The sequence below is a fragment of the Bufo gargarizans genome, chromosome 9 (genome assembly GCF_014858855.1).
Source record: "Bufo gargarizans isolate SCDJY-AF-19 chromosome 9, ASM1485885v1, whole genome shotgun sequence".
NCBI lineage: Eukaryota > Metazoa > Chordata > Amphibia > Anura > Bufonidae > Bufo > Bufo gargarizans.
Genome location: NC_058088.1, coordinates 146,289,868 through 146,314,462, shown reverse-complemented (window position 1 = coordinate 146,314,462; position 24,595 = coordinate 146,289,868). Strand labels below are relative to the sequence as shown.

The 24,595-nt window shown below is 43.9% G+C and overlaps 1 protein-coding gene across 1 annotated transcript in view; it reads right to left on the bottom strand.

Moving 5' to 3' along the window:
• Positions 1 to 24,595, bottom strand: part of FRMPD3 (FERM and PDZ domain containing 3) — a 553,251-nt gene that overhangs the window by 230,751 nt on the left and 297,905 nt on the right. Inside the window, exons 9-10 of the mRNA XM_044268648.1 lie at positions 6,268 to 6,391; positions 6,104 to 6,193 (exon numbers count right to left, since the gene is read on the bottom strand). Of these exons, the coding sequence (XP_044124583.1) occupies positions 6,104 to 6,193; positions 6,268 to 6,391 (214 nt within the window). The remainder of the gene's footprint in view (positions 1 to 6,103; positions 6,194 to 6,267; positions 6,392 to 24,595) is intronic.

Genomic DNA, 24,595 nt, shown 5'->3' with positions numbered 1-24,595 from the left:
ATTTTGAAAGGCTGCAGAGCAGCCAATCAACAAGCGTTTAACTGTCTGACCTTAGAAGCCATCTAATGGCATGGCTGTGATTGGCCAGAGCAGCATGTGACCCAGGCTCTATATAAGCTGGAGTCACGTAGTGCTGCACGTCACTCTGCTGTTACAAGTGTAGGGAGAGGATACTGCTGGACTGGTGATTTCAGAGAGAGAATAGGAGAGAATCTACATGCAATTAGTTGTGTGGGTGCAGGGCACAATCTTTATACCCTGCCCTGAGCCCATTGACCAAAAAAAATTACTTTAATCCGTCTGTTAGTTAGGTGGGCAGCGGCGGCAGCCATTTTATGCAAGCTCGGTGCACCAGCACTGCATCTGAGCTTTTGTGACATTCTAATCCAAGCTTGAAAAACTGCACTAATAATCTGGTTGTAAAAAAAATCACCCTTTTTTTGGCAATATACAACATCTGGTGCATTTGCAGGATTAGTCAGTGTGCAATTTTAGCTAGAAATACAGCCATAATTCTCTGGGTTTTTAAAACACCCTTTTTGTGCAAAATACACTATTTTACATCCCTAGCTGCACCTGGACGCGTGAAATTCAAACATAATATACAGCTTTCATATTCTGTAAAAAAAAAAAACACTTTTTTGGCCATATACAACATCTGGATTAGTCAGTGTGCAATTTAAGCTAGAAATACAGCCAGGGGTGTAGCGTGGGGGGGGGGGGGCAGGGGGCCGTCGCCCTGGGCGCCACACTGCAGGGGAGCACTGTCTGCTGGGCTGGCACAAGTTAAATCGCTGACGCTGTGTGTTTTTTTTTTTTCACACAGCGCCCGGCTGCAGAGCAGAGTGAGGAGGCGAGACGGGCGCGCATGGCAGTTCCTGATAGGAAAGACGCGCATGGCAGTTCCTGGGAAAGACAGTGCGGAGCCAGGAGCCGGAGCAAGAAGAAGCAGAAGATGGCTGCCGCACTGTCGCTGAATCAGTAGTAGACTGTAGTCCAGCCTAGAGAGAGTGATTCAAGCGACCCTGACAGAGTGAGTGACATTCAGTGTCACTGTCCCAGAGTCCCAAAGTCCCACCCTGAATGTGTAATTAGGTCATTAGTGACTAGTGTACTGTGTTGGCATGGGCTGAGGGTAGGTAGGCTTTAAGGGTAATATATGATAATATGAGTGAAGTGCCACTGTGCCAGTCAGTGCCATGAGAGCCAGGCCAAGGCTGCCAAGCAGATGGCACCATGACACTGCATTGCAGTCAGGGTGCTGGTGAAGGATGACCAGGGACACTGAGACAGTACTGCCTCTCTGGTATGCCATCTGCCCATCTCTGCTGTCCATATACCAGGCCTACCCTGGTATATGGACAGCAGAGATGGGCAGATGGCATCCTCTGGGCACTACTGTCTCTCTGGTCATCCTTCACCAGCACCCTGACTGCCACAGTCCTGCTTGGCCTGGCTCTCATGGCACTTCACTGCCTGGTGCTTGGCTATCAGCACTGATAGCCGAGCACCAGGCAGTGAAGTTCCATGAGAGCCAGGCCAAGCAGGACCGTGGCAGTCAGAGTGCTTGTGAAGGATGACCAGAGAGACAGTAGTGCCCAGAGGATGCCATCTGCCCATCTCTGCTGTCCATATACCAGGTCTACCAGCAATACCCCTTGATATACCACCTGCCCGCCTGGTCACCTCACCTAACACTCAGGGAGACAAGTGACTCAGACTGTTAGGTGTGGGATGACCAGGCGGTATATGAAGGGGTAATACTGGTAGGCCTGGTATATGGACAGCAGAGATGGGCAGATGGCATCCTCTGGGGGTTGTATCTTACATGGGACTATATGCTGGAGGAGCTGCAGGAAGAGTGATGTATTTTACATGGGGCTGTATGTTGGAGGGGCGGAAGGCAGGGGGAGCGATGTAACTTACACGGGACTGTATGCTGGAGGAGCTGAAGGGGGACATAATTATTACTGTAATACTACAGAGGTGGTCATTATAATAGGGGAGGTCTGTTATCTGAGGATGATAGTAAAGTGAGGAATCTAAAACATTTTCTGCAAAACTTTGCAGAGACGAGACGCGGCTGAAAGAAGGTGTCATGGCGGTCCTATCTCCGAATGAAAACATTGAGGAAAGTCTATATCACAGGAGATGTCACTGGATGTAACAGGTATGGTGCTATATTCTCCTGTATATTTCATAGCAATGTATGTTATGTCCATCCAAATATCTGTTTCACGGTAGGGTAGGGGGGAGGGGGTATATAGAATTTGACCCACACTGCCTCAGCCTGGCCCCAGACTTGAGGTCACACCCATCTACTACATTATCTGTACTCAAAGAGTTATCACTGTGTTATCTGTGGTGTTACATAGGACTGCAGGTGACATCTACTACATTATTTGTAAAAAAGGGGGGCGTGGTCACAGGGCGCAATACTTGGCTTGCCCCGGGTGCTGGCTATCCACGCTACACCACTGAATACAGCCATAATTTTCTGGGTTTTTAAAAACACACTTTTTGGCCAAAATACACAATTTTACAGCCCTTGCAGCACCAGCACGTGTGAAATTCAAGGGTTATATACTGCTGTCATATTCAGTTATAAAACAAACACCCGTTTGGGCAAAAAAAGTTTATTTGGCAGCCTTTGGTGCATATGTCATTGTGAGATACACACTTTAAATACAGGGCTTCTATTCAAGTATTTGAAATGCAGCCATTTTGGGCAAACAAATTTAATTGAAGCCTAGTCTGGTTCAGTGCGTGTGAGATACACCCTGTACATACTGTTGTTCTATTGTTGTCATAGACCCCCTGCTCTACCTAGTAGACATGTTAATAAATTTCAAACATTTTTCTGTTACATTCTTGGGTTGACATTTTACAATTTTAGACTTGAATAAACCCCTGCTCTGCATAAGTGACAGGGAATAAAATTTCAGAAATTCTTCCTTAACCCCTTAGCGACCACCCATATGCCTTTTTACGGCGGTCACTAAGGGGCCTTAGGCTGGGTCGCCGCGTTTTTACGGCGGCCCAGTCTTAGCGCGGCACGGCTTCCCCGTGCAACGGGGAGCACGGACCCGGCTCTCACATGAGAGCCGGGGCCCTGCTCTAACAGCCCTGACCTGACAATCCGGGCTGTTTAACCCTTTATATGCCAGGCGCAATGGTGCCTGCTGCATGTAAAGTGGTGACAGAGGGAGCGGACTCCCTCTGTCTCCCATCAGCACCCCGAAAATGCGATCGTGGGGTGCTGATGTGTTGGGAAGATTACCTTGCTTCCGATCAGGGCCCTGAGCCTGTCTGCAGGTATCTCCAGCAGGCTGTGCCTCTCTGGCGCAGCCTGCTGGTCAATCTTTGAATAGCATTGCTATTGAAATGTAATGCATTATAGAGATAATGCATTACATTTTAAAAGCAATCAAAATACTGTATATTATAGTCCCCTTGTGGGACTTTTAAGTAGTAAAAAAACTAGAAAAAAATTAAACATTTATTAAATATGCTTTTTTCCCCATTGAAAATACGCTTTTCAATGAAAAAAATTGCAAAAAGAAAATATCCCCCATATGTTTGGTATTGCCGTGTCCGTATCGACCCGGACTACATAAATATTACATAAATTATCCCCTATGGTGAACGCCGTAAAAAAAAAAAAAAGACAGAATTTCTAATTTATTCTTAGTTTCCACCGAAAAAACTTAATAACAAGCGATCAAAAAGCGGCATTTACTCCAAAATGATACCAATGAAATATACAAGTTGTCCCTCAAAAATCAAGTCCTCACACAACTCCATAGAAAAAAATTAAAAAAGTAATGGGTCTTGTGAAGTGGCAATGCAAAATCATTTTTTGGGTTAATAAAAGAGGTTTTATTGGAGAAAAAAAGTAGTAAAACTTAAAAAAATATCATAAGTATTTAGTATCACTGTAATCGTACTGACCCAGAGAATAAAGATATTATGTTATTTGTACCGAAAAATGAATGCCATAAAATTTATAATGTAAAAACACAGTGGCAGTATTGCTATTTTTCCCCATCTCCCTCCCAGAAAGAGTTAATAAAAGTTAATAAAAAACCTATGTGTACCCCAAAATGGTGGCATTAAAAACTCTCATAAAGCTATATAGATGAAAAAATAAAAAAGTTATAGCTCTTGGAACGAGACCATGAAAAAAGGAAGGAAAACGATTGGTCATAAAGGCCCAAACAGGCTTGATCACTAACTATTGATGCGCGCCACCTCCTTTGATTCAATGCTTGAACTTTACCAGCTGTACCACATTTGAGCTTCAATAATTTGTCCCACAATTCCGCTTTACTCCTTTGGCCAACATTTGTGCTTCAATACTTTGTCCCACATTTCTGCTTTACTCTTTTGGCCCACATTTGGGCTTCTGTAATTTTGTTCCAAATTTTCGCCTCAATAACTTTTCCCATAATTCCGCTTTACTCTTCTGGCCCACATTTGGGCTTCTGTAGTTTGTCCCACATTTGAGCTTTAACAGCTTTTCCTACATTTCTGCTCGAGCCCCAATTTTTATTTATAAATTTATCTCCCTTAAATTTGGTCTCATTTTCTCACGCTCCCTCTCCGGCGTGGAACCCTGATTCGCCGATAACCGTGATCAACATTGTAGGCTCAGAAAAGAACATCGAAAGTTGATAGAGAAGATATCGAAATGGATGGTGAATGTCACTGGAGCACCTCTACATAGGTGACAGGAACATAAATAAATAAAAATCGTCAATTACATTGTCAGGTGACATTTTTCGCATTTTGCCGGATAGAAACCCCTGCTCTGCAAATTTTAAGGGAATAACATTTTATAAACTCTTCATTAATTAATGCGCGGCACATCCTTTCATTCAATGCTTAAACTTTAAAAAGTTGTCCCACTTTTACGCTTTAATAATTTGTCCCATAATTCCACTCTATAATTTTAAATTTGAAAAAATGGATCCTCCCTTGGATGCAGTCTCTCTCTCACGCTCCCTCTCCGGCATGGAACCCTGATTCCCCGCCACCCGTGATCACCATGGTAGGCGCAGAAAAGAACATCGAAAGTTCATAGAGCAGATATTAAATTGGATCGTGAACCTCACGGAGACGTACAACATGGTGGGGCAGTAAGTGTGCACACGCCTACACGAACTGACTGACAGGGGTCAGCCCCTGCAACTTCTGGGTCTCCAAATTGGGCACATGGCCTGAGCTTGCCCTTTACCCCTTGGAGGTGCTGGCCTGCTCTGCAGCCAGTGTATTGTCTGAACGTGTGTTTAGCACGACTGCAGAGGGTTATCACAGGTTATATTTCCCAATGTTTTGGGGTGTACCCTAATTTAAAAAAATTAAATTTAAAACCAACAGTGTAGGCTACTTCCACCTACACCACCACATCCACCGCCTCCTCAACCTCCTACTCCATATGTACCTCGTCTTCCTAGATCAAGATTATTATTTTTATTTTGATGTATTTTATGTTATTTAAAGTCATTTCCCTATCCACATTTGTTTGCAGAGCGCTTGCCATGCTCTTAACCACATTTTGATGTCATTTGCAGCCCTCTAGCCCTTTCCATGACATTTTTACAGCCATTTTAGTGACTTCAATGGGGTTTGGGGTAAAGTTCGGGTCCCGAACTCGAACTTTTTTCGAAGTTCGGCCGAACCAGAACATCCAGGTGTCCGCTCAACTCTAATAGTGTGTATAAATTAGTAATTATGGATAAGTAAGGCAACCGACTTTAATACTCCTCCAACAGAGACCAATGAATATATCTGCTGATGTTGCCCAATTTTGCTGCTTGCTTTCATCATGCCACTTCCACCACCACTGCTGAAGTCTGCCGACTATCATGTTCTGTACAACTGTTACTGCTGTCTCCATCATGCCACTGTCTCCTTCATGCCACTTCTGCTGCTTGTGACTACCATCATTTTCTGTAAGGCTTCAGGATTCAGGTCCAAACGTAACTTTTTTTAAGTTTGGCAAACCTGAACCAAATCTCGAGTGGTTTGCTTATCTCTACAAGAAAGGCATCTATGAAATCAGCTGCATTACATTTGTTGACATAGTTAGTTTATATATTACCATGCCAACTGTATTGAAGAGGACACCAGCAAAAGTAGGCAGCTCATTTAGAATACGTAGGTAACGAAGCTTGGCTTGAATAATAGACATCTGTAAGAAGAAGATGTACAGTTATATTTAATCAGTGAAACTGCCACAAAATTATTTTCTATAATTCTTCTTACCTTGCTACCAGATAATTGGTTTTGGTGAATCTTCAGGTGTTGTGCCAATGCTTTGCGGAGGGGTTTTTCTTTGTACACATGTAGAAGTGATGGAGGAAGGAAAGGTTCCAAGCCCCATTCTTTCCTAAAGAAATATTGCAGAAAACGAAGGATGATTAAGGACATTAAACCATCAAGCCTGATATATATTTTGTATCTTGATTTGGCAACATCCACGTACACACATCATTTTACTAATGTTTCTAAAAGTTTTCCCCTAGCAAATTTTGAGAAAATCAAATAGGTCTGATGCCCTAACCAATGAAAGATGCAATACTTTGTAGTCAGAGATAACAGCAAGCAAGCCTTCTGGATACACTTATAGAGCAAGAGGTTCACAGCCCCATTAACTTCTTTATGAAGATGCCAAAAATGTGCTTCACAGAGTACGCAGCTCTGATGCAAATTGTGTAATCATAAAAAAGAAACCCTTCATTTTTTTTTATTTTTGGTGTGAAACTTTTTTGGGGCAGTATGCCTTTTTATAACTACAAACTACCGTTGAAAGGGTTGAGTCACTTCACCAAATGGCATTTATCACGTAGATAAAATTATACAATTGGTCAACCGACCAAAAAATCACACTGGGGGTTTCATCCGTATTTTAAATAAAACATAACTTTTATTTAATTTCTTAAACTAATCCAAATGCCCAAAAGTGAAAAAAAAAAAAACTCTCGCAGAATTTTTAATTGTGTTTAGCAGGGAAGGCAGTGTCTGGGCAGTGAGACAACCGTATGTTCATACCACCTGCATGATCCGGCATCTAACCGCAAAACTCGAGTTGCAGTGGAGCAGACACCTCAAGAACCATGAAAGATCAGAGGGTCCTCCTGCTCCCTCTTCCTCCCCCTCTGGAGCAACAGGGGCACCTGCCACCCTGCAAACAGCGGATGTGGCAGCCAAAACAACACCATCGTCAGTCACCAGCATGTCCATACTGTCTGTCCAATAGAAGCGTTCAGATGTCTGTCCCATGAACACTGGAGAGAAAGAGGAAGTACCCCCTCACCACCCCACGTGCACTGGCCCTGAATGTCTGCATTTCAAAACTGCTGGCCTTTGAAATGCTGCCATTCCATCTGGTGAAGATGGACAGTTTTAAAAATGTAATGACGGCTGCTGTCCCACGGTACGTGGTTCTCAGCTGCCACTACTTTTCGAAGCAGGCTATCCCTGCCCTGCGCGAACAAGTGGCGGAAAATAATCAGTTGTGCTCTACGCAACGCCATCAGTGGCAAGGTCCAAATAATCACCGACACGTGGACCACTAAGTATGGGCAGGGATGTTATATCTCCCTAACTGCCCACTCTGTAAATGTAGTGGTGGCTAGCCCTGAGGCAGACAGCGGTTTTGCGCATGTCCTACCGCCACCGAGGATTGCTGGACGTTTCTCGGTGCCTCCTGTTGCCTCCTTCATCTACTCCGCTTCCTCCTCCGGTTCCTCCTCTACCACCTCCTCATCACGTCAGAGCAACACCTGCACCACCAAATTCAGCATAGCCAGGGGGAAACGACAACAGGCTGTTCTGAAATTCATATGTTTGGGTGAAAGAGCCCACACTGCGCAGGAGCTGTGGGTGAGCAGGTAAGAACATGCCGATGAGTGGTTGGTGCCGCTGAGCCTCAGGCCCAATCTGGTGGTGTGTGACAATGGGTGAAATCTCTGGGGCTAGCCGGTTTGATGCACATCCCTGCATGTTCTGAACTTGGTGGTGCAGAGGTTCCTGAAGAATAAACCTGATATGTCAGAGTTGCTGCAAGAAGTGAGGGCCGTCTGTGGTGTTCTCACCCTGCTGCTGCTCGCCTGTCTGCGCTGCAGCATAACATCAGCAATCGTGCCCACCGCGCCATATACTACGTACCCACAAGGTGGAACTCCACCTTGCACATGCTGGAGAGACTGTTCAAGCAGCAGGCAATAGTAGAGTTTCAGCTGCAGCATGCACGGGTGAGTCGCTCTGTGGAACACCAACATTTTACTGCCAACGAGTGGGCCTCCATGTGGGACTTTTCTGCCATGTTGCACTGTTTCAAGTACTACACCAACATGGCCAGCGGTGATGAAACCGCCATCAGCCTTACTATCCCACTTCTATGTCTCCTTGAAAAAGCACTTCAGGCGCTGATGGATGTGGCACAGGAGGAAGAGGAGAAGGAACAGGGATCATTCCCATGGTTATCCTGCCAGGGCACTGTTTTTGAAGATGCGGTGGATGATGATGAGGATAATGATGAAGGTCTTTCCATCTTCATTCAGCAGGACCTGTGCTGACGTCACCACGCTCACCACGTGGTGAGCATGATGACATCAGCACAGGTACTTTTGCAGGTCCTGCAGGAAGAAGAAAGAAGACAATACCGGCTGCGCGATCAAGTGGATAAGGTGAGTTTATTTATTATTTTTTTAACCCCTCAATGGACATTTGAGTTACCATTCTGTACTAAGAATGATATTATTTTCCCTTATAACCATGTTAGAAGGGAAAATAATACAATCAACAGAACACCTAACCCAAACCCTAACTTCAGTGAAGAAGTCCAGGTTCGGGTCTGGGTACCACATTCAGTTTTTTCTCCCGCGCTTGCAAAACAAAAACTGACCAACGGAAAGCAATCACAGACAAAACTGACAGAAATTGTGTGCCTACTCGCAATGCACCGTGAAAGCATACGTCCCTCTCACATGCCCTGTGACTGCCCAAATAAGTAAAGTATGCAGTGATTCTAAGAGCGACACCTGTCATGTGCTTGTCATACTGACTCACAATATTGTTTCACTACCACAGCAGACTCCCTATTCGTGTTACTGCAAGGCACAGTGTTCTACACCCCTTATAAAGGCTCTCTGCAGCCTGGAAATAGCTGTTTTTTTACGCGATTCGCCATGAATAAATTCGGATTGAAGCAAATTTTTCAGAAAAATTTGGCAAACCGGCCAAATCGAATTTTTGAAAAATCTCTAGAAACGACCACAGGGACACATTATCAGGTATACTAGAAACCTGCATCTACATGTTATAAGATGATTAACGCTATACTGCAGACCTCCAAAATTAAGTGTTCTGTGCTGAGGATTGTACTTACAAAACAAACAATTGCTGCATCGACGGTTACCTTTGGGTATATATTCTCTCAACCACATATCTGGTCTTTTCTCCATATATCTACTCCTTACTAATCTATCTTTCAAAGTATGACTACATCTGAATGCCACCATTCTATAGTCTCTATTCCTATGAGTTCCTTTTTATTACACCCTGTAATTTTAGGTCCCATAAACTCAACATTTGTAGGCCCATTAATATTTCAAATGTATCCATCGGCCTCTTAATAATGTTTTTTTTTTTTACTTTGCGCGTGTTCTACACACACACACATATATATATATATATATATATATATATATACAGTACAGACCAAAAGTTTGGACACACCTTCTCACCTTCTCATTCAAAGAGTTTTCTTTATTTTCACGACTATGAAAATTGTAGATTCACACTGAAGGCATCAAAACTGCTTTGCACACTCTTGGCATTCTCTTGATGAGCTTCAAGAGATAGTCACCTGAAATGGTTTTAACTTCCCAGGTGTGCCCTGTCAGGTTTAATAAGTGGGATTTCTTGCCTTATAAATGGGGTTGGGACCATCAGTTGCGTTGTGGAGAAGTCAGGTGGATACACAGCTGATAGTCCTACCTAATAGACTGTTAGAATTTGTATTATGGCAAGAAAAAAGCAGCTAAGTAAAGAAAAACGAGTGGCCATCATTACTTTAAGACAGGCATGTCCAAACTGCGGCCCTCCAGCTGTTGCAAAACTACAACTCCCAGCATGCCCTAATAGCTGTAAGCTATCCAGGCATACTGGGAGTTGTGGTTTTGCAACAGCTGGAGGGCCGCAGTTTGGACATGCCTGCTTTAAGAAATGAAGGTCAGTCAGTCCGAAAAATTGAGAAAACTTTGAAAGTGTCCCCAAGTGCAGTCACAAAAACCATCAAGCGCTACAAAGAAACTGTCTCACATGCGGACCGCCCCAGGAAAGGAAAACCAAGAGTCAGCTCTGCTGTGGAGGATAAGTTCATTCGAGTCACCAGCCTCAGAAATCGCAGGTTAACAGCAGCTCAGATTAGAGACCAGGTCAATGCCACACAGAGTTCTAGCAGCAGACACATCTCTAGAACAACTGTTAAGAGGAGACTGTGTGAATCAGGCCTTCATGGTAGAATATCTGCTAGGAAACCACTGCTAAGGACAGACAACAAGCAGAAGAGACTTGTTTGGGCTAAATAACACAAGGAATGGACATTAGACCAGTGGAAATCTGTGCTTTGGTCTGATGAGTCCAAATTTGAGATCTTTGGTTCCAACCACCGTGTCTTTGTGCGACGCAGAAAAGGTGAACGGATGGACTCTACATGCCTGGTTCCGACCGTGAAGCATGGAGGAGGAGGTGTGATGATGTGGGGGTGCTTTGCTGGTGACACTGTTGGGGATGTATTCAAAATTGAAGGCATACTGAACCAGCATGGCTACCACAGCATCTTGCAGCGGCATGCTATTCCATCCGGTTTGCGTTTAGTTGGACCATCATTTATTTTTCAACAGGACAATGAACCCAAACACACCTCCAGGCTGTGTAAGGGCTATTTGACCATGAAGGAGAGTGATGGGGTGCTGCGCCAGATGACCTGGCCTTCACCGGACCTGAACCCAATCAAGATGGTTTGGGGTGAGCTGGACCGCAGAGTGAAGGCAAAAGGGCCAACAAGTACTAAGCATCTCTGGGAACTCCTTCAAGACTGTTGGAAGACCATTTCAGGTGCCTACCTCTTGAAGCTCATCAAGAGAATGCCAAGAGAGTGCAAAGCAGTAATCAAAGCAAAAGGTGGCTACTTTGAAGAACCTAGAATATGACATATTTTCAGTTGTTTTACACTTTTTTGTTATGTATATAATTCCACATGTGTTAATTCATAGTTGTGATGCCTTCAGTGTGAATCTACAAATTTTCATAGTCATGAAAATAAAGAAAACTCTTTGAATGAGAAGGTGTGTCCAAACTTTTGGTCTGTACTGTAAATGGAAAACCTCTACCACTATTTTCTGGAAGCTGATAGATTGCAGCCCTCAATCCGTATTTACTGGAAGCATACAAATGCACTATAATATAATTTCTATGTTATAAAGTATATTACAAGTATATCACACCCCTCTGTGTATGACACCTATTGATAGCACAACTTTTCCAGTTCTTTGAAGACTTTTGTGGCCCTATTAGCTAGCATTTGGTGTCCCTCAGTTTCTAACAGCCTGTTACTACTCCAAAATGGTGGTCGTGGTATGAGGAGGATTACTTTCACCTCTTCCCCTGTTAGATTCCGATTGTGCTGTGACATCACCCTTATACGCTGTGTAAAGCATACTTTTTAACTTGTTTTGGAACTGCTGCATCCCTTCCGACTTCTAGTAATTCGGTAACATTTCAGGCACTTTCTGCTTATACCGGGGGACTAGTAGCATGGCCAACCAGTACAGGTCGTTCTCCTTCAGGCTTTTTTATACGAGGGTCCCTCAACAGGCACGACAGCACGAAAGACCCCATTTGCACAAGGTTGGATGCCGAGCTAATCATGTCCCGTTCCTCGTCCTCACTGATCTCACTGAAGGTCTGTTCTTCCCCCCAGCCACGTACAACACCACAGGTACCAGATAGGTGACAATGAGCCTGCTGTGGTTGGTCTTCCTCCTCCTCAAAGCCACATTCCTCCTCTGACTCCTCTTCCTCAGACTCCTCTTCCAGCGTTGCCACAAGTCCAGCAAGCGATGCAGATAAGGTTGTTTCTGGTGGTGATGGTGACCACAACTCATCCTCTTCCTCTTCACGCTCATCTACGGCCTGATCCAGCACTCTTCGCAGGGCACGCTCCAGGAATAAAACAAATGGGATGATGTCGCTGATGGTGCCTTTGGTGCGACTGACTAGGTTTGTCACCTCCTCAAAAGGACGCATGAGCCTACAGGCATTGCGCATGAGCGTCCAGTAACGTGGCAAAAAAAATACAGAGCTCCACAGAGGCTGTCCTAGCACCTCGGTCATAGAAATACTTGTTGACAGCTTTTTCTTGTTGGAGCAGGCCGTCAAACATTAGGAGTGTTGAATTCCAATGTGTTGGGCTGTTGCAAATCAAGCGCCTCACTGGCATGTTGTTTCGCTGCTGAATATCTGAAAAGTGCGCCATGGCCGTGTAGGAACGCCTGAAATGGCCACACACCTTCCTGGCCTGCTTAAGGACGTCCTGTAAGCTTGGTTACTTATGCACAAAGCGTTGTACTATCAGATTCAACACATGCGCCATGCGCAGCACATGTGTCAACTTGCCCAAATTCAATGCCGCCAACAAATTGCTTCTATTGTCACACACCACTTTGCCGATCTCCAGTTGGTGCAGAGTCAGCCACTGATCCACCTGTGCGTTCAGGGCAGACAAGGAGTGCTGGTCCGGTGTGACTTTCTGCTTTCAGGCAAGTCAACCCCAAGACAGCGTGACACTGTCGTATCCGGGATGTGGAATAGCCCCTGGGGAGCTGGGGGGGGGGGGGTTGATGTGGAGTTGATGTGGAGCAAGATGTGGAGATGTGGAGCAAGACGCAGCAGCAGAAGAGGACGACTTAGCCGAGGAGGTTAGCGAAGAGGAGGGAGTAGGAGGAGTAGAGGAGGTGGCAGCAGGCCTGCCTTCAAGTTGTGGCGGTGTCACCAACTCCTCTGCAGAGCCACGCATTCCATGCTTGGCAGCCGTCAGCAGGTTTAACCAATACGCAGTGTACGTGATATACCTGCCCTGACCGTGCTTTGCAGACCAGGTATCAGTGGTCAGATGGGCCCTTGCCCCAACACTGTGTGCCAGACATGCCATGACTTCCTTTTCCACAATAGAGTACAGGTTGGAGATTGCCTTTTGTGAAAAGAAATCAGACGCTGGGCAAGGGGGTGACTCTGTGACATTGGCTTATTACGTGCAAACATTTCCTTGACAGACACCTGACTGTGGGCAGATGAGCAGGAACTGCTAAAGGTGAGAGACGGAGTGGCGGGTGGTTGAGAGGGGGCAAGGAGGACAGCAGTGGTTGAAGCGGCTGAAGATGCTGGACCAGGAGGAGGATGGTGGCTTTGAGTTTGTGTGCTGCTTGTACTCGTCATCATGTGTTGATCCCATAGTCGTTTGTGATGTGAGATCATGTGCCTTCGCAAAGCAGTTGTACTTAGGTGGGTGTTGGACTGCTTCCAACTCGTCTCCTCCTTCTCTCTGTCTCCCTATCTGAACTTTCCCCCTGTTCCTCTTCTCTTCGAGCGGGCACCCAAGTGACATCCACGGACACATCGTCATCATCAACCGCTTCACTTGTATCTGACAACTCAGCAAAGGAGGCAGCAGCGGGTACAACATCATCATCATCACACCCTACGTCCATGTGTGGAATGCTGTCTGACTGAGACATATCCCTGTTATCTACATCCTCTGGAAATAATGGTTGCGCATCACTCATTTCTTCCAACTGATGTGTAAATAACTCCTCTGACAAATCAAGTGAAGCAGCTGTGGTGCTAGTGTTGGTGGTGGTGGCAGACGGGCGAGTGGTAACTTGAGAGGTGCCCGAAGCTGAGCTGAAGGAGGATGGTGCGTCAAGGTTCCGAATGGAAGCTGTAGAAGATTGGGTGTCCTGTGTTAGCCAGTCAACTATGTCCTCAGAACTTTTCGAGTTCAGGGTACGTTGCCTCTGAACACTGGGCATTATTCTAGGGCCAAAGGGAATCACAGCACCACGACCACGACGGCCCCTGCGGGGTGGCCTGCTTCTGCCTGTCATTTTTTTTAGATTAGTTGTACTATGCGTGCAAGCTACTGTGACACCAGATATGAGTGGTGGCACTGTGCACTGGCAGTAGTTGGCACAGTACACGCTGTAGGCCTGACACACACGCTTGCAGGCAACTAACTGCAATTATATTACAGTCAAAATTTTATTTTATTTTTTAAATGTAATCTACTATGACACCAGATATGATTGGCACTGGTGGCACTGTGCACTGGCAGTAGTTGGCACAGTACACGCTGTAGGCCGGACACACACGGAGGGGAAAGGTGTCTGCCAGGACATAGAAGCTCCGCCCAACATCCATACCCACTTAGCTTGTATGCCCTGGCAAACCCGATTTCTCCATTCACATTAATCGATGTGGATGAATAAATCATTGCTGGAATTTTTTTTTATATACAAAGTGTATGCCAAAGCATATGAACACCGTCGCCTCCTCAGCTTATATGCCTCGGCAAACGTATCTTTTACTGCAGAAGAGAAATCTCGTCTTGCAGCGCCGCCTACACCGACTTTTGTGTAATCTGACAGCAGCGCAATGCTTCTGTCAGAATGCACATCAGTGCTGCAGTCAGTCGGTTGGCTTGGTCCACTGGGAAGGTAAAAGAAACAAAAAAAAAACAGAACATATAAACTTTATTTAACTTTTTGAACAGAACGTTAACTTTTTTGCTTACTGGTGATTTTTTTTTTTTTTACCTTTATAGGACAAACCTCTCCTTCCCCATGGGACAATATGCAAAGCGCAAATCGCCCAAAGATGTGGCAAAGTACTTTATGCACTTTGTCGCAGGTGAAAGGAGAGGTTTGCAGCAGCTCTGTGTGAATGGGCCCTAATAGCCCTGTGTGCCTGTCCTGTGAGATGCAATCCCTATGCTAAGTGTACCTGTGTGTGGTACTTCCGGAAACACTCCCCTAAGCATAGGGCAGGGTGGTCAGGGCAGTCAGGACAGAAATAGCGGGTGTCACGCCTTATTCCACTCCTGCTACAGACACGACATCTTTTTCGGGGGGACGGTTGGGTTGAGGTACCAGCAACGAAATTGGGGAAATGTCGCTCGTGTAGAAGGCTCACTACACTGGTGGATGGGGCCACGGAACCTCCTGGATAGAGGAGGTTTTTGATGATCTCTTCCTGAAATTTGAGGAAGGATCCTGTTCTCCCAGCCTTACTGTAGAGAACAAAACTATTATATACAGCCAATTGAATTAAATATACAGACACCTTCTTATACCAGCGTCTGGTGTGTCGGAAAACTAAATAAGGAGCCAACATCTGGTCATTGAAGTCCACCCCTCCCATGAGCGAATTATAGACGTGGACACAGAGGGGCTTTTCAAGGACACTGGTTGCTCGTTCAATTTGTATTGTCGTGTCTTCGTGAATGGAGGAGAGCATGTAAACGTCACGCTTGTCTCTCCATTTCACCTAAACTATCCTAAAACCTATCAGTCAATACCAGTGAAAAAAAAAGTGACAGTTTACACTGATCACTTTTTTCCCTTTCACTAGGTGATTGACAGGGTGATCAAGGGGTTAATTTGGGTGATGGGGGGTGATCTGGGGGCTAAGTGTGGTGTTTGGTGTACTCACTGTGATGTCTGCTCCTCTGCTGGAACCAACCGACCAAAAGAACCAGCAGAGGAGCAGAGAAGCCATTTAACACCTTATATTTATAAATATAAGGTGTTAAATGGCTTGTGATTAATTTTTTTTAAAATCATCAGCCTGCCAGCGATGATCATTGACTGGCAGGCTGATGATGTAACACTCCTTTAACTTTTGCCGGCCCGCGATGCGCATGCGCGGGCCGGCTGTGAGCGTCATCTCGCGTCTCGAGAGATGACGCATATATGCGTGACTCTGCCTCAGACAGACGCCTCCGGACCGCGATCCTGCGTTAGGCGGTCCGGAGGCGGTTAATGTAATCTACTGTGACACCAGGTATGAGTGGCACTGGTGGCACTGTGCACTGGCAGTAGTTGGCACAGTACACACTGACGCTGTAGGCCTGACACACATGCTTGCAGGCAACTAACTGCAATTATATTGCAAACCGGATTCCCAAAAAGTTGGGACACTAAACAAATTGTGAATAAAAACTGAATGCAATGATGTGGAGATGGCAAATGTCAATATTTTATTTGTAATAGAACGTAGATGACAGATCAAACGTTTAATCTGAGTAAATGTATCATTTTAAAGGAAAAATACGTTGATTCAAATTTTCACGATGTCAACAAATCCCCAAAAAGTTGGGACAAGTAGCAATAAGAGGCTGGAAAAAATAAATTTGAGCATAACGACATGCTGGAAGACCAATTAACACTAATTAGGTCAATTGGCAACATTGGCAATTGGCAGTGTCTCCCAGAAGCCAAGATGGGTAGAGGATCACCAATTCCCACAATGTTGCAGGGAAATATAGTGGAGCAATATCAGAAAGGTGTTACCCAGCGAAAAATTGCAAAGACTTTGCATCTATCATCATCAACTGTGCATAACATCATCCGAAGATTCAGAGAATCTGGAACAATCTCTGTGCGTAAGGGTCAAGGCCGTAAAACCATACTGGATGCCCGTGATCTCCGGGCCCTCAAACGACACTGCACCACAAACAGGAATGCTACTGTAAAGGAAATCACAGAATGGGCTCAGGAATACTTCCAGAAACCATTGTCAGGGAACACAATCCACCGTGCCATCCGCCGTTGCCAGCTGAAACTCTACAGTGCAAAGAAGAAGCCATTTCTAAGCAAGATCCACAAGCTCAGACGTTTTCACTGGGCCAGGGATCATTTAAAATGGAGTGTGGCAAAATGGAAGACTGTTCTGTGGTCAGACGAGTCACGATTCAAAATTATTTTTGGAAATCTGGACCAAAGAGGACAAGGACAACCCAAGTTGTTATGAACACTCAGTTCAGAAGCCTGCATCTCTGATGGTATGGGGTTGCATGAGTGCGTGTGGCATGGGTATCTTGCATGTCTGGAAAGGCACCATCAATGCCGAAAAATACATTCAGGTTCTAGAACAACATATGCTCCCATCCAGACGTCATCTCTTTCAGGGAAGACCCTGCATTTTTCAACAAGATAATGCCAGACCACGTGCTGCATCAATCACAACATCATGGCTGCGTAGGAGAAGGATCTGGGTACTGAAATGGCCAGTCTGCAGTCCAGATCTTTCACCTATAGAGAACATTTGGTGCATCATAAAGAGGAAGGTGCAACAAAGAAGGCCCAAGACGATTGAACAGTTAGAGGCCTGTATTAGACAAGAATGGGAGAGCATTCCTATTTCTAAACTTGAGAAACTGGTCTCCTCGGTCCCCAGACGTCTGTTGAGTGTTGTAAGAAGTCGGGGAGATGCCACACAGTGGTGAAAATGGCCTTGTCCCAACTTTTTGGGGATTTGTTGACACCCTGAAATTCTGATTCAACATATTTTTCCCTTAAAATGGTACATTTTCTCAGTTTCAACTTTTGTTCAGTGATTTATGTTCTATTCTGAATAAAATATTAGAAGTTGGCACCTCCACATCATTGCATTCAGTTTTTATTCACGATTTGTATAGTGTCCCAACTTTTTTGGAATCCGGTTTGTACAGTCAAAAACGTTTTTTTGTTATTTTTTTATGCAAGCTACTGTGACACCAGATATGAGTGGTGGCACTGGGCAAGTGGGCACAGTATACGCTGTCGGCCTGACACACACGCTGGCAGGCAACTGCAATTAGATTACAGAGAAAAAGAAAAAAAAAAAGCAGACTGATGTACTAGCCCTAAAAAGGGCTTTTTGGGGTGCTGTCAGGATGCTGTCCTTACAGCAGATCAGATGAGTCTTTCAAGACTGGAGTGGACACTGAATACACTGGCCTAGCTATCGATTTCCCTATTAAATCAGCAGCAGCTGCACTGTCCCTCCTCTCACTAAGACTGCAGCTTCCGAATGAATCTAAGATGGATGCTGTCCTTGCTTTTTGCTAGGAGGTGGGAGGGTCTGGGAGGGAGGGTATGCTGCTGATTGGCTGGAATGTGTTTGCTGACTGTGATGTACAGGGTCAAAGTTTGCTCAATGATGACAAATAGGGGGCGGTCCGCCGCGGCGAACGCGAACAAGCAATATAGGAGACTATAATGCGGTAATGGATCCACTCAGGGATAGAATGTCTAGCAGAGGGGGAAGAACACAAAAAGTAGATTTTGTTAAACTAGCCCAGGAATTTAACTGGGTCGATGTATGGTGCCTCCAGAACCCGGATGAAACCATGTAATCCTGTTATTCCAAAACATATCAAACTTGGTCAAGAATATACAGTATATGGTCCTGGGAAATAAAAATCTAATAGCCCAAAAAAGGATTAAGATAAAATATTTGCCCATGGCCTTATCAGACCACACTGCAGTAATGGAATTGGACCTGAATAAAAAGCATGTTTTGCCACTGTTTAAGTTTAATTCCCACTGGCAATCGCTGATTCCAGATAAAGATAGCATAATGGAAGAACTAAAAAAAAAAATTCTGGAGAATAACGATTCCGCTAGTAGGCTAATTGTTTGGGATACTGCCAAGGCATATTTAAGAAGATTGCTGTTTAAGAAGGTGAATTACTGGAAAAAAAATACTAGAGAAAGAGGTAATGCATTGGAAAAAAAAACTACAAGAAGCAAGAATAGCATGTATAAGGTACCCTATTGATTATAATAGGAAAGTATGGGAGGAGGAACAGGAAAAGTTAAAAGTATATCAACTGGATAGAAGTAGGAAAGATCTACTTTTTCAAGGGATCAGGTTGGCCTCAGAGGGGGAAAAGGTTGGTAAAATTTTGGCAAATATAGTAAGAAATCAAAAAGGGAAATCCTGGATTGGGGCGATTAAAGATAAAAAGGGCGTAATAATTAGTACACTGGAAGAAATTAAAGAAGTGTTTCTGGAATATTTCCAGGAACTATATAAGTCTAGGGTACAATACCCAAAACAAGATCTGGACCTATATCTAGACCAGATTCCTTTCAGAGAGATATCCCAGGCCCAAAAAGAATATTTAGAAAAAGAAATATCAATGGTAGAAATAAATGAGGTTCTGGGGAAAGTAAAACCTGAGAAAGCACCAGGATGCGATAGGCTCCCCTTTGAAATATATAAAACCTTTTCTCAGGTGTTAGTACCAGAACTAAAAATAACATTGAATGAGGCCCAAAAAATAGGCGATCTACCAGATTCCATGAAAGAGGCAATTATCACACTAATCCCAAAAAAGAACAACTAGATCCCGGGTCGTATAGGCCAATATCCCTTTTAAATACGGATGTTAAAATTTTGGCAAAGGTTTTGGCCGATAGGCTGTCAAAGGTGATTAAAGTGGTAATAAATGAAGATCAGACAGGTTTTATACCCGGTAGAACGATATACTCAAATATAAGGTTGTTTCTTAACCACTTCAGCCCCGCTAGGTGAAACCCCCTTCATGACCAGAGCACTTTTTACACTTCGGCACTACACTACTTTCACCGTTTATCGCTCGGTCATGCAACTTACCATACAAATGAATTTTACCTCCTTTTCTTCTCACTAATAGAGCTTTCATTTGGTGGTATTTCATTGCTGCTGGCATTTTTACTTTTTTTGTTATTAATCAAAATGTAACAATTTTTTTGCAAAAAAATGACATTTTTCACTTTCAGCTGTAAAATTTTGCAAAAAAAAACGACATCCATATATAAATTTTTCGCCAAATTTATTGTTCTACATGTCTTTGATAAAAAAAGAAATGTTTGGGCAAAAAAAAATGGTTTGGGTAAAAGTTATAGCATTTACAAACTATGGTACAAAAATGTGAATTTCCGCTTTTTGAAACAGCTCTGACTTTCTGAGCACCTGTCATGATTCCTGAGGTTCTACAATGCCCAAACAGTAGAAAACCCCCACAAATGACCCCATTTCGGAAAGTAGACACCCTAAGGTATTCGCTGATGGGCATAGTGAGTTCATAGAACTTTTTATTTTTTGTCACAAGTTAGCGGAAAATGATGATGATTTTTTATTTTTATTTTTTATTACAAAGTCTCATATTCCACTAACTTGCGACAAAAAATAAAAAATTCTAGGAACTCACCATGCCCCTCACAGAATACCTTGGGGTGTCTTCTTTCCAAAATGGGGTCACTTGTGGGGTAGTTATACTGCCCTGGCAATTTAGGGGCCCAAATGTGTGAGAAGAACTTTGCAATCAAAATGTGTAAAAAATGACCGGTGAAATCCAAAAGGTGCACTTTGGAATATGTGCCCCTTTGCCCACCTTGGCAGCAAAAAAGTGTGACACATCTGGTATCGCCGTACTCAGGAGAAGTTGGGGAATGTGTTTTGGGGTGTCATTTTACATATACCCATGCTGGGTGAGAAAAATATCTTGGTCAAATGCCAACTTTGTATAAAAAAATGGGAAAAGTTGTCTTTTGCCAAGATATTTCTCTCATCCAGCATGGGTATATGTAAAATGACACCCCAAAACACATTCCCCAACTTCTCCTGAGTACGGCGATACCAGATGTGTCACACTTTTTTGCTGCCAAGGTGGGCAAAGGGGCACATATTCCAAAGTGCACCTTTCAGATTTTGCAGGCCATTTTTTACACATTTTGATTGCAAGGTACTTCTCACACATTTGGGCCCCTAAATTGCCAGGGCAGTATAACTACGCCACATCTGACCCCATTTTGGAAAGAAGACACCCCAAGGTATTCCGTGAGGGGCATGGCGAGTTCCTAGAATTTTTTATTTTTTGTCACAAGTTAGCGGAAAATGATGATTTTTTTTTTCTCTTTTTTCCTTACAAAGTCTCATATTCCACTAACTTGCGACAAAAATAAAAAATTCTAGGAACTCGCCATGCCCCTCACAGAATACCTTGGGGTGTCTTCTTTCCAAAATGGGGTCACTTGTGGGGTAGTTATACTGCCCTGGCAATTTAGGGGCCCATATGTGTGAGAAGTACTTTGCAATCAAAATCTGTAAAAAATGACCGGTGAAATCCGAAAGGTGCACTTTGGAATATGTGCCCCTTTGCCCACCTTGGCATCAAAAAAGTGTCACACATCTGGTATCGCCGTACTCAGGAGAAGTTGGGGAATGTGTTTTGGGGTGTCATTTTACATATACCCATGCTGGGTGAGAGAAATATCTTGGCAAAAGACAACTTTTCCCATTTATTTAAACAAAGTTGGCATTTGACCAAGATATTTTTCTCACCCAGCATGGGTATATGTAAAATGACACCCCAAAACACATTCCCCAACTTCTCCTGAGTACGGCGATACCAGATGTGTCACACTTTTTTGCTGCCAAGGTGGGCAAAGGGGCACATATTCCAAAGTGCACCTTTCAGATTTTGCAGGCCATTTTTTACACATTTTGATTGCAAGGTACTTCTCACACATTTGGGCCCCTAAATTGCCAGGGCAGTATAACTACGCCACATCTGACCCCATTTTGGAAAGAAGACACCCCAAGGTATTCCGTGAGGGGCATGGCGAGTTCCTAGAATTTTTTATTTTTTGTCACAAGTTAGCGGAAAATGATGATTTTTTTTTTCTCTTTTTTCCTTACAAAGTCTCATATTCCACTAACTTGCGACAAAAATAAAAAATTCTAGGAACTCGCCATGCCCCTCACAGAATACCTTGGGGTGTCTTCTTTCCAAAATGGGGTCACTTGTGGGGTAGTTATACTGCCCTGGCAATTTAGGGGCCCATATGTGTGAGAAGTACTTTGCAATCAAAATCTGTAAAAAATGACCGGTGAAATCCGAAAGGTGCACTTTGGAATATGTGCCCCTTTGCCCACCTTGGCATCAAAAAAGTGTCACACATCTGGTATCGCCGTACTCAGGAGAAGTTGGGGAATGTGTTTTGGGGTGTCATTTTACATATACCCATGCTGGGTGAGAGAAATATCTTGGCAAAAGACAACTTTTCCCATTTATTTAAACAAAGTTGGCATTTGACCAAGATATTTTTCTCACCCAGCATGGGTATATGTAAAATGACACCCCAAAACACATTCCCCAACTTCTCCTGAGTACGGCGATACCAGATGTGTGACACTTTTTTGCTGCCAAGGTGGGCAAAGGGGCACATATTCCAAAGTGCACCTTTCGGATTTTGCAGGCCATTTTTTTACACATTTTGATTGCAAAGTTCTTCTCACACATTTGGGCCCCTAAATTGCCAGGGCAGTATAACTACGCCACAAGTGACCCCATTTTGGAAAGAAGACACCCCAAGGTATTCCGTGAGGGGCATGGCGAGTTCCTAGAATTTTTTATTTTTTGTCGCAAGTTAGTGGAATATGAGACTTTGTAAGGAAAAAAGAAAAAAAAAGAAAAATCATCATTTTCCGCTAACTTGTGACAAAAAATAAAAAATTCTAGGAACTCGCCATGCCCCTTACGGAATACCTTGGGGTGTCTTCTTTCCAAAATGGGGTCACTTGTGGCGTAGTTATACTGCCCTGGCAATTTAGGGGCCCAAATGTGTAAGAAGTACCTTGCAATCAAAATGTGTAAAAAATGGCCTGCGAAATCCGAAAGGTGCACTTTGGAATATGTGCCCCTTTGCCCACCTTGGCTGCAAAAAAGTGTCACACATGTGGTATCGCCGTACTCAGGAGAAGTTGGGCAATGTGTTTTGGGGGGTCATTTTACATATACCCATGCTGGGTGAGAGAAATATCTTGGCAAAAGACAACTTTTCCCATTTATTTAAACAAAGTTGGCATTTGACCAAGATATTTTTCTCACCCAGCATGGGTATATGTAAAATGACACCCCAAAACACATTCCCCAACTTCTCCTGAGTACGGCGATACCAGATGTGTGACACTTTTTTGCTGCCAAGGTGGGCAAAGGGGCACATATTCCAAAGTGCACCTTTCGGATTTTGCAGGGCATTTTTTTACACATTTTGATTGCAAAGTTCTTCTCACACATTTGGGCCCCTAAATTGCCAGGGCAGTATAACTACGCCACAAGTGACCCCATTTTGGAAAGAAGACACCCCAAGGTATTCCGTGAGGGGCATGGCGAGTTCCTAGAATTTTTTATTTTTTGTCGCAAGTTAGTGGAATATGAGACTTTGTAAGGAAAAAAGAAAAAAAAAGAAAAATCATCATTTTCCGCTAACTTGTGACAAAAAATAAAAAATTCTAGGAACTCGCCATGCCCCTTACGGAATACCTTGGGGTGTCTTCTTTCCAAAATGGGGTCACTTGTGGCGTAGTTATACTGCCCTGGCAATTTAGGGGCCCAAATGTGTAAGAAGTACCTTGCAATCAAAATGTGTAAAAAATGGCCTGCGAAATCCGAAAGGTGCACTTTGGAATATGTGCCCCTTTGCCCACCTTGGCAGCAAAAAAGTGTGACACATCTGGTATCGCCGTACTCAGGAGAAGTTGGGGAATGTGTTTTGGGGTGTCATTTTACATATACCCATGCTGGGTGAGAAAAATATCTTGGTCAAATGCCAACTTTGTATAAAAAAATGGGAAAAGTTGTCTTTTGCCAAGATATTTCTCTCATCCAGCATGGGTATATGTAAAATGACACCCCAAAACACATTCCCCAACTTCTCCTGAGTACGGCGATACCAGATGTGTCACACTTTTTTGCTGCCAAGGTGGGCAAAGGGGCACATATTCCAAAGTGCACCTTTCAGATTTTGCAGGCCATTTTTTACACATTTTGATTGCAAGGTACTTCTCACACATTTGGGCCCCTAAATTGCCAGGGCAGTATAACTACGCCACATCTGACCCCATTTTGGAAAGAAGACACCCCAAGGTATTCCGTGAGGGGCATGGCGAGTTCCTAGAATTTTTTATTTTTTGTCACAAGTTAGCGGAAAATGATGATTTTTTTTTTCTCTTTTTTCCTTACAAAGTCTCATATTCCACTAACTTGCGACAAAAATAAAAAATTCTAGGAACTCGCCATGCCCCTCACAGAATACCTTGGGGTGTCTTCTTTCCAAAATGGGGTCACTTGTGGGGTAGTTATACTGCCCTGGCAATTTAGGGGCCCATATGTGTGAGAAGTACTTTGCAATCAAAATCTGTAAAAAATGACCGGTGAAATCCGAAAGGTGCACTTTGGAATATGTGCCCCTTTGCCCACCTTGGCATCAAAAAAGTGTCACACATCTGGTATCGCCGTACTCAGGAGAAGTTGGGGAATGTGTTTTGGGGTGTCATTTTACATATACCCATGCTGGGTGAGAGAAATATCTTGGCAAAAGACAACTTTTCCCATTTATTTAAACAAAGTTGGCATTTGACCAAGATATTTTTCTCACCCAGCATGGGTATATGTAAAATGACACCCCAAAACACATTCCCCAACTTCTCCTGAGTA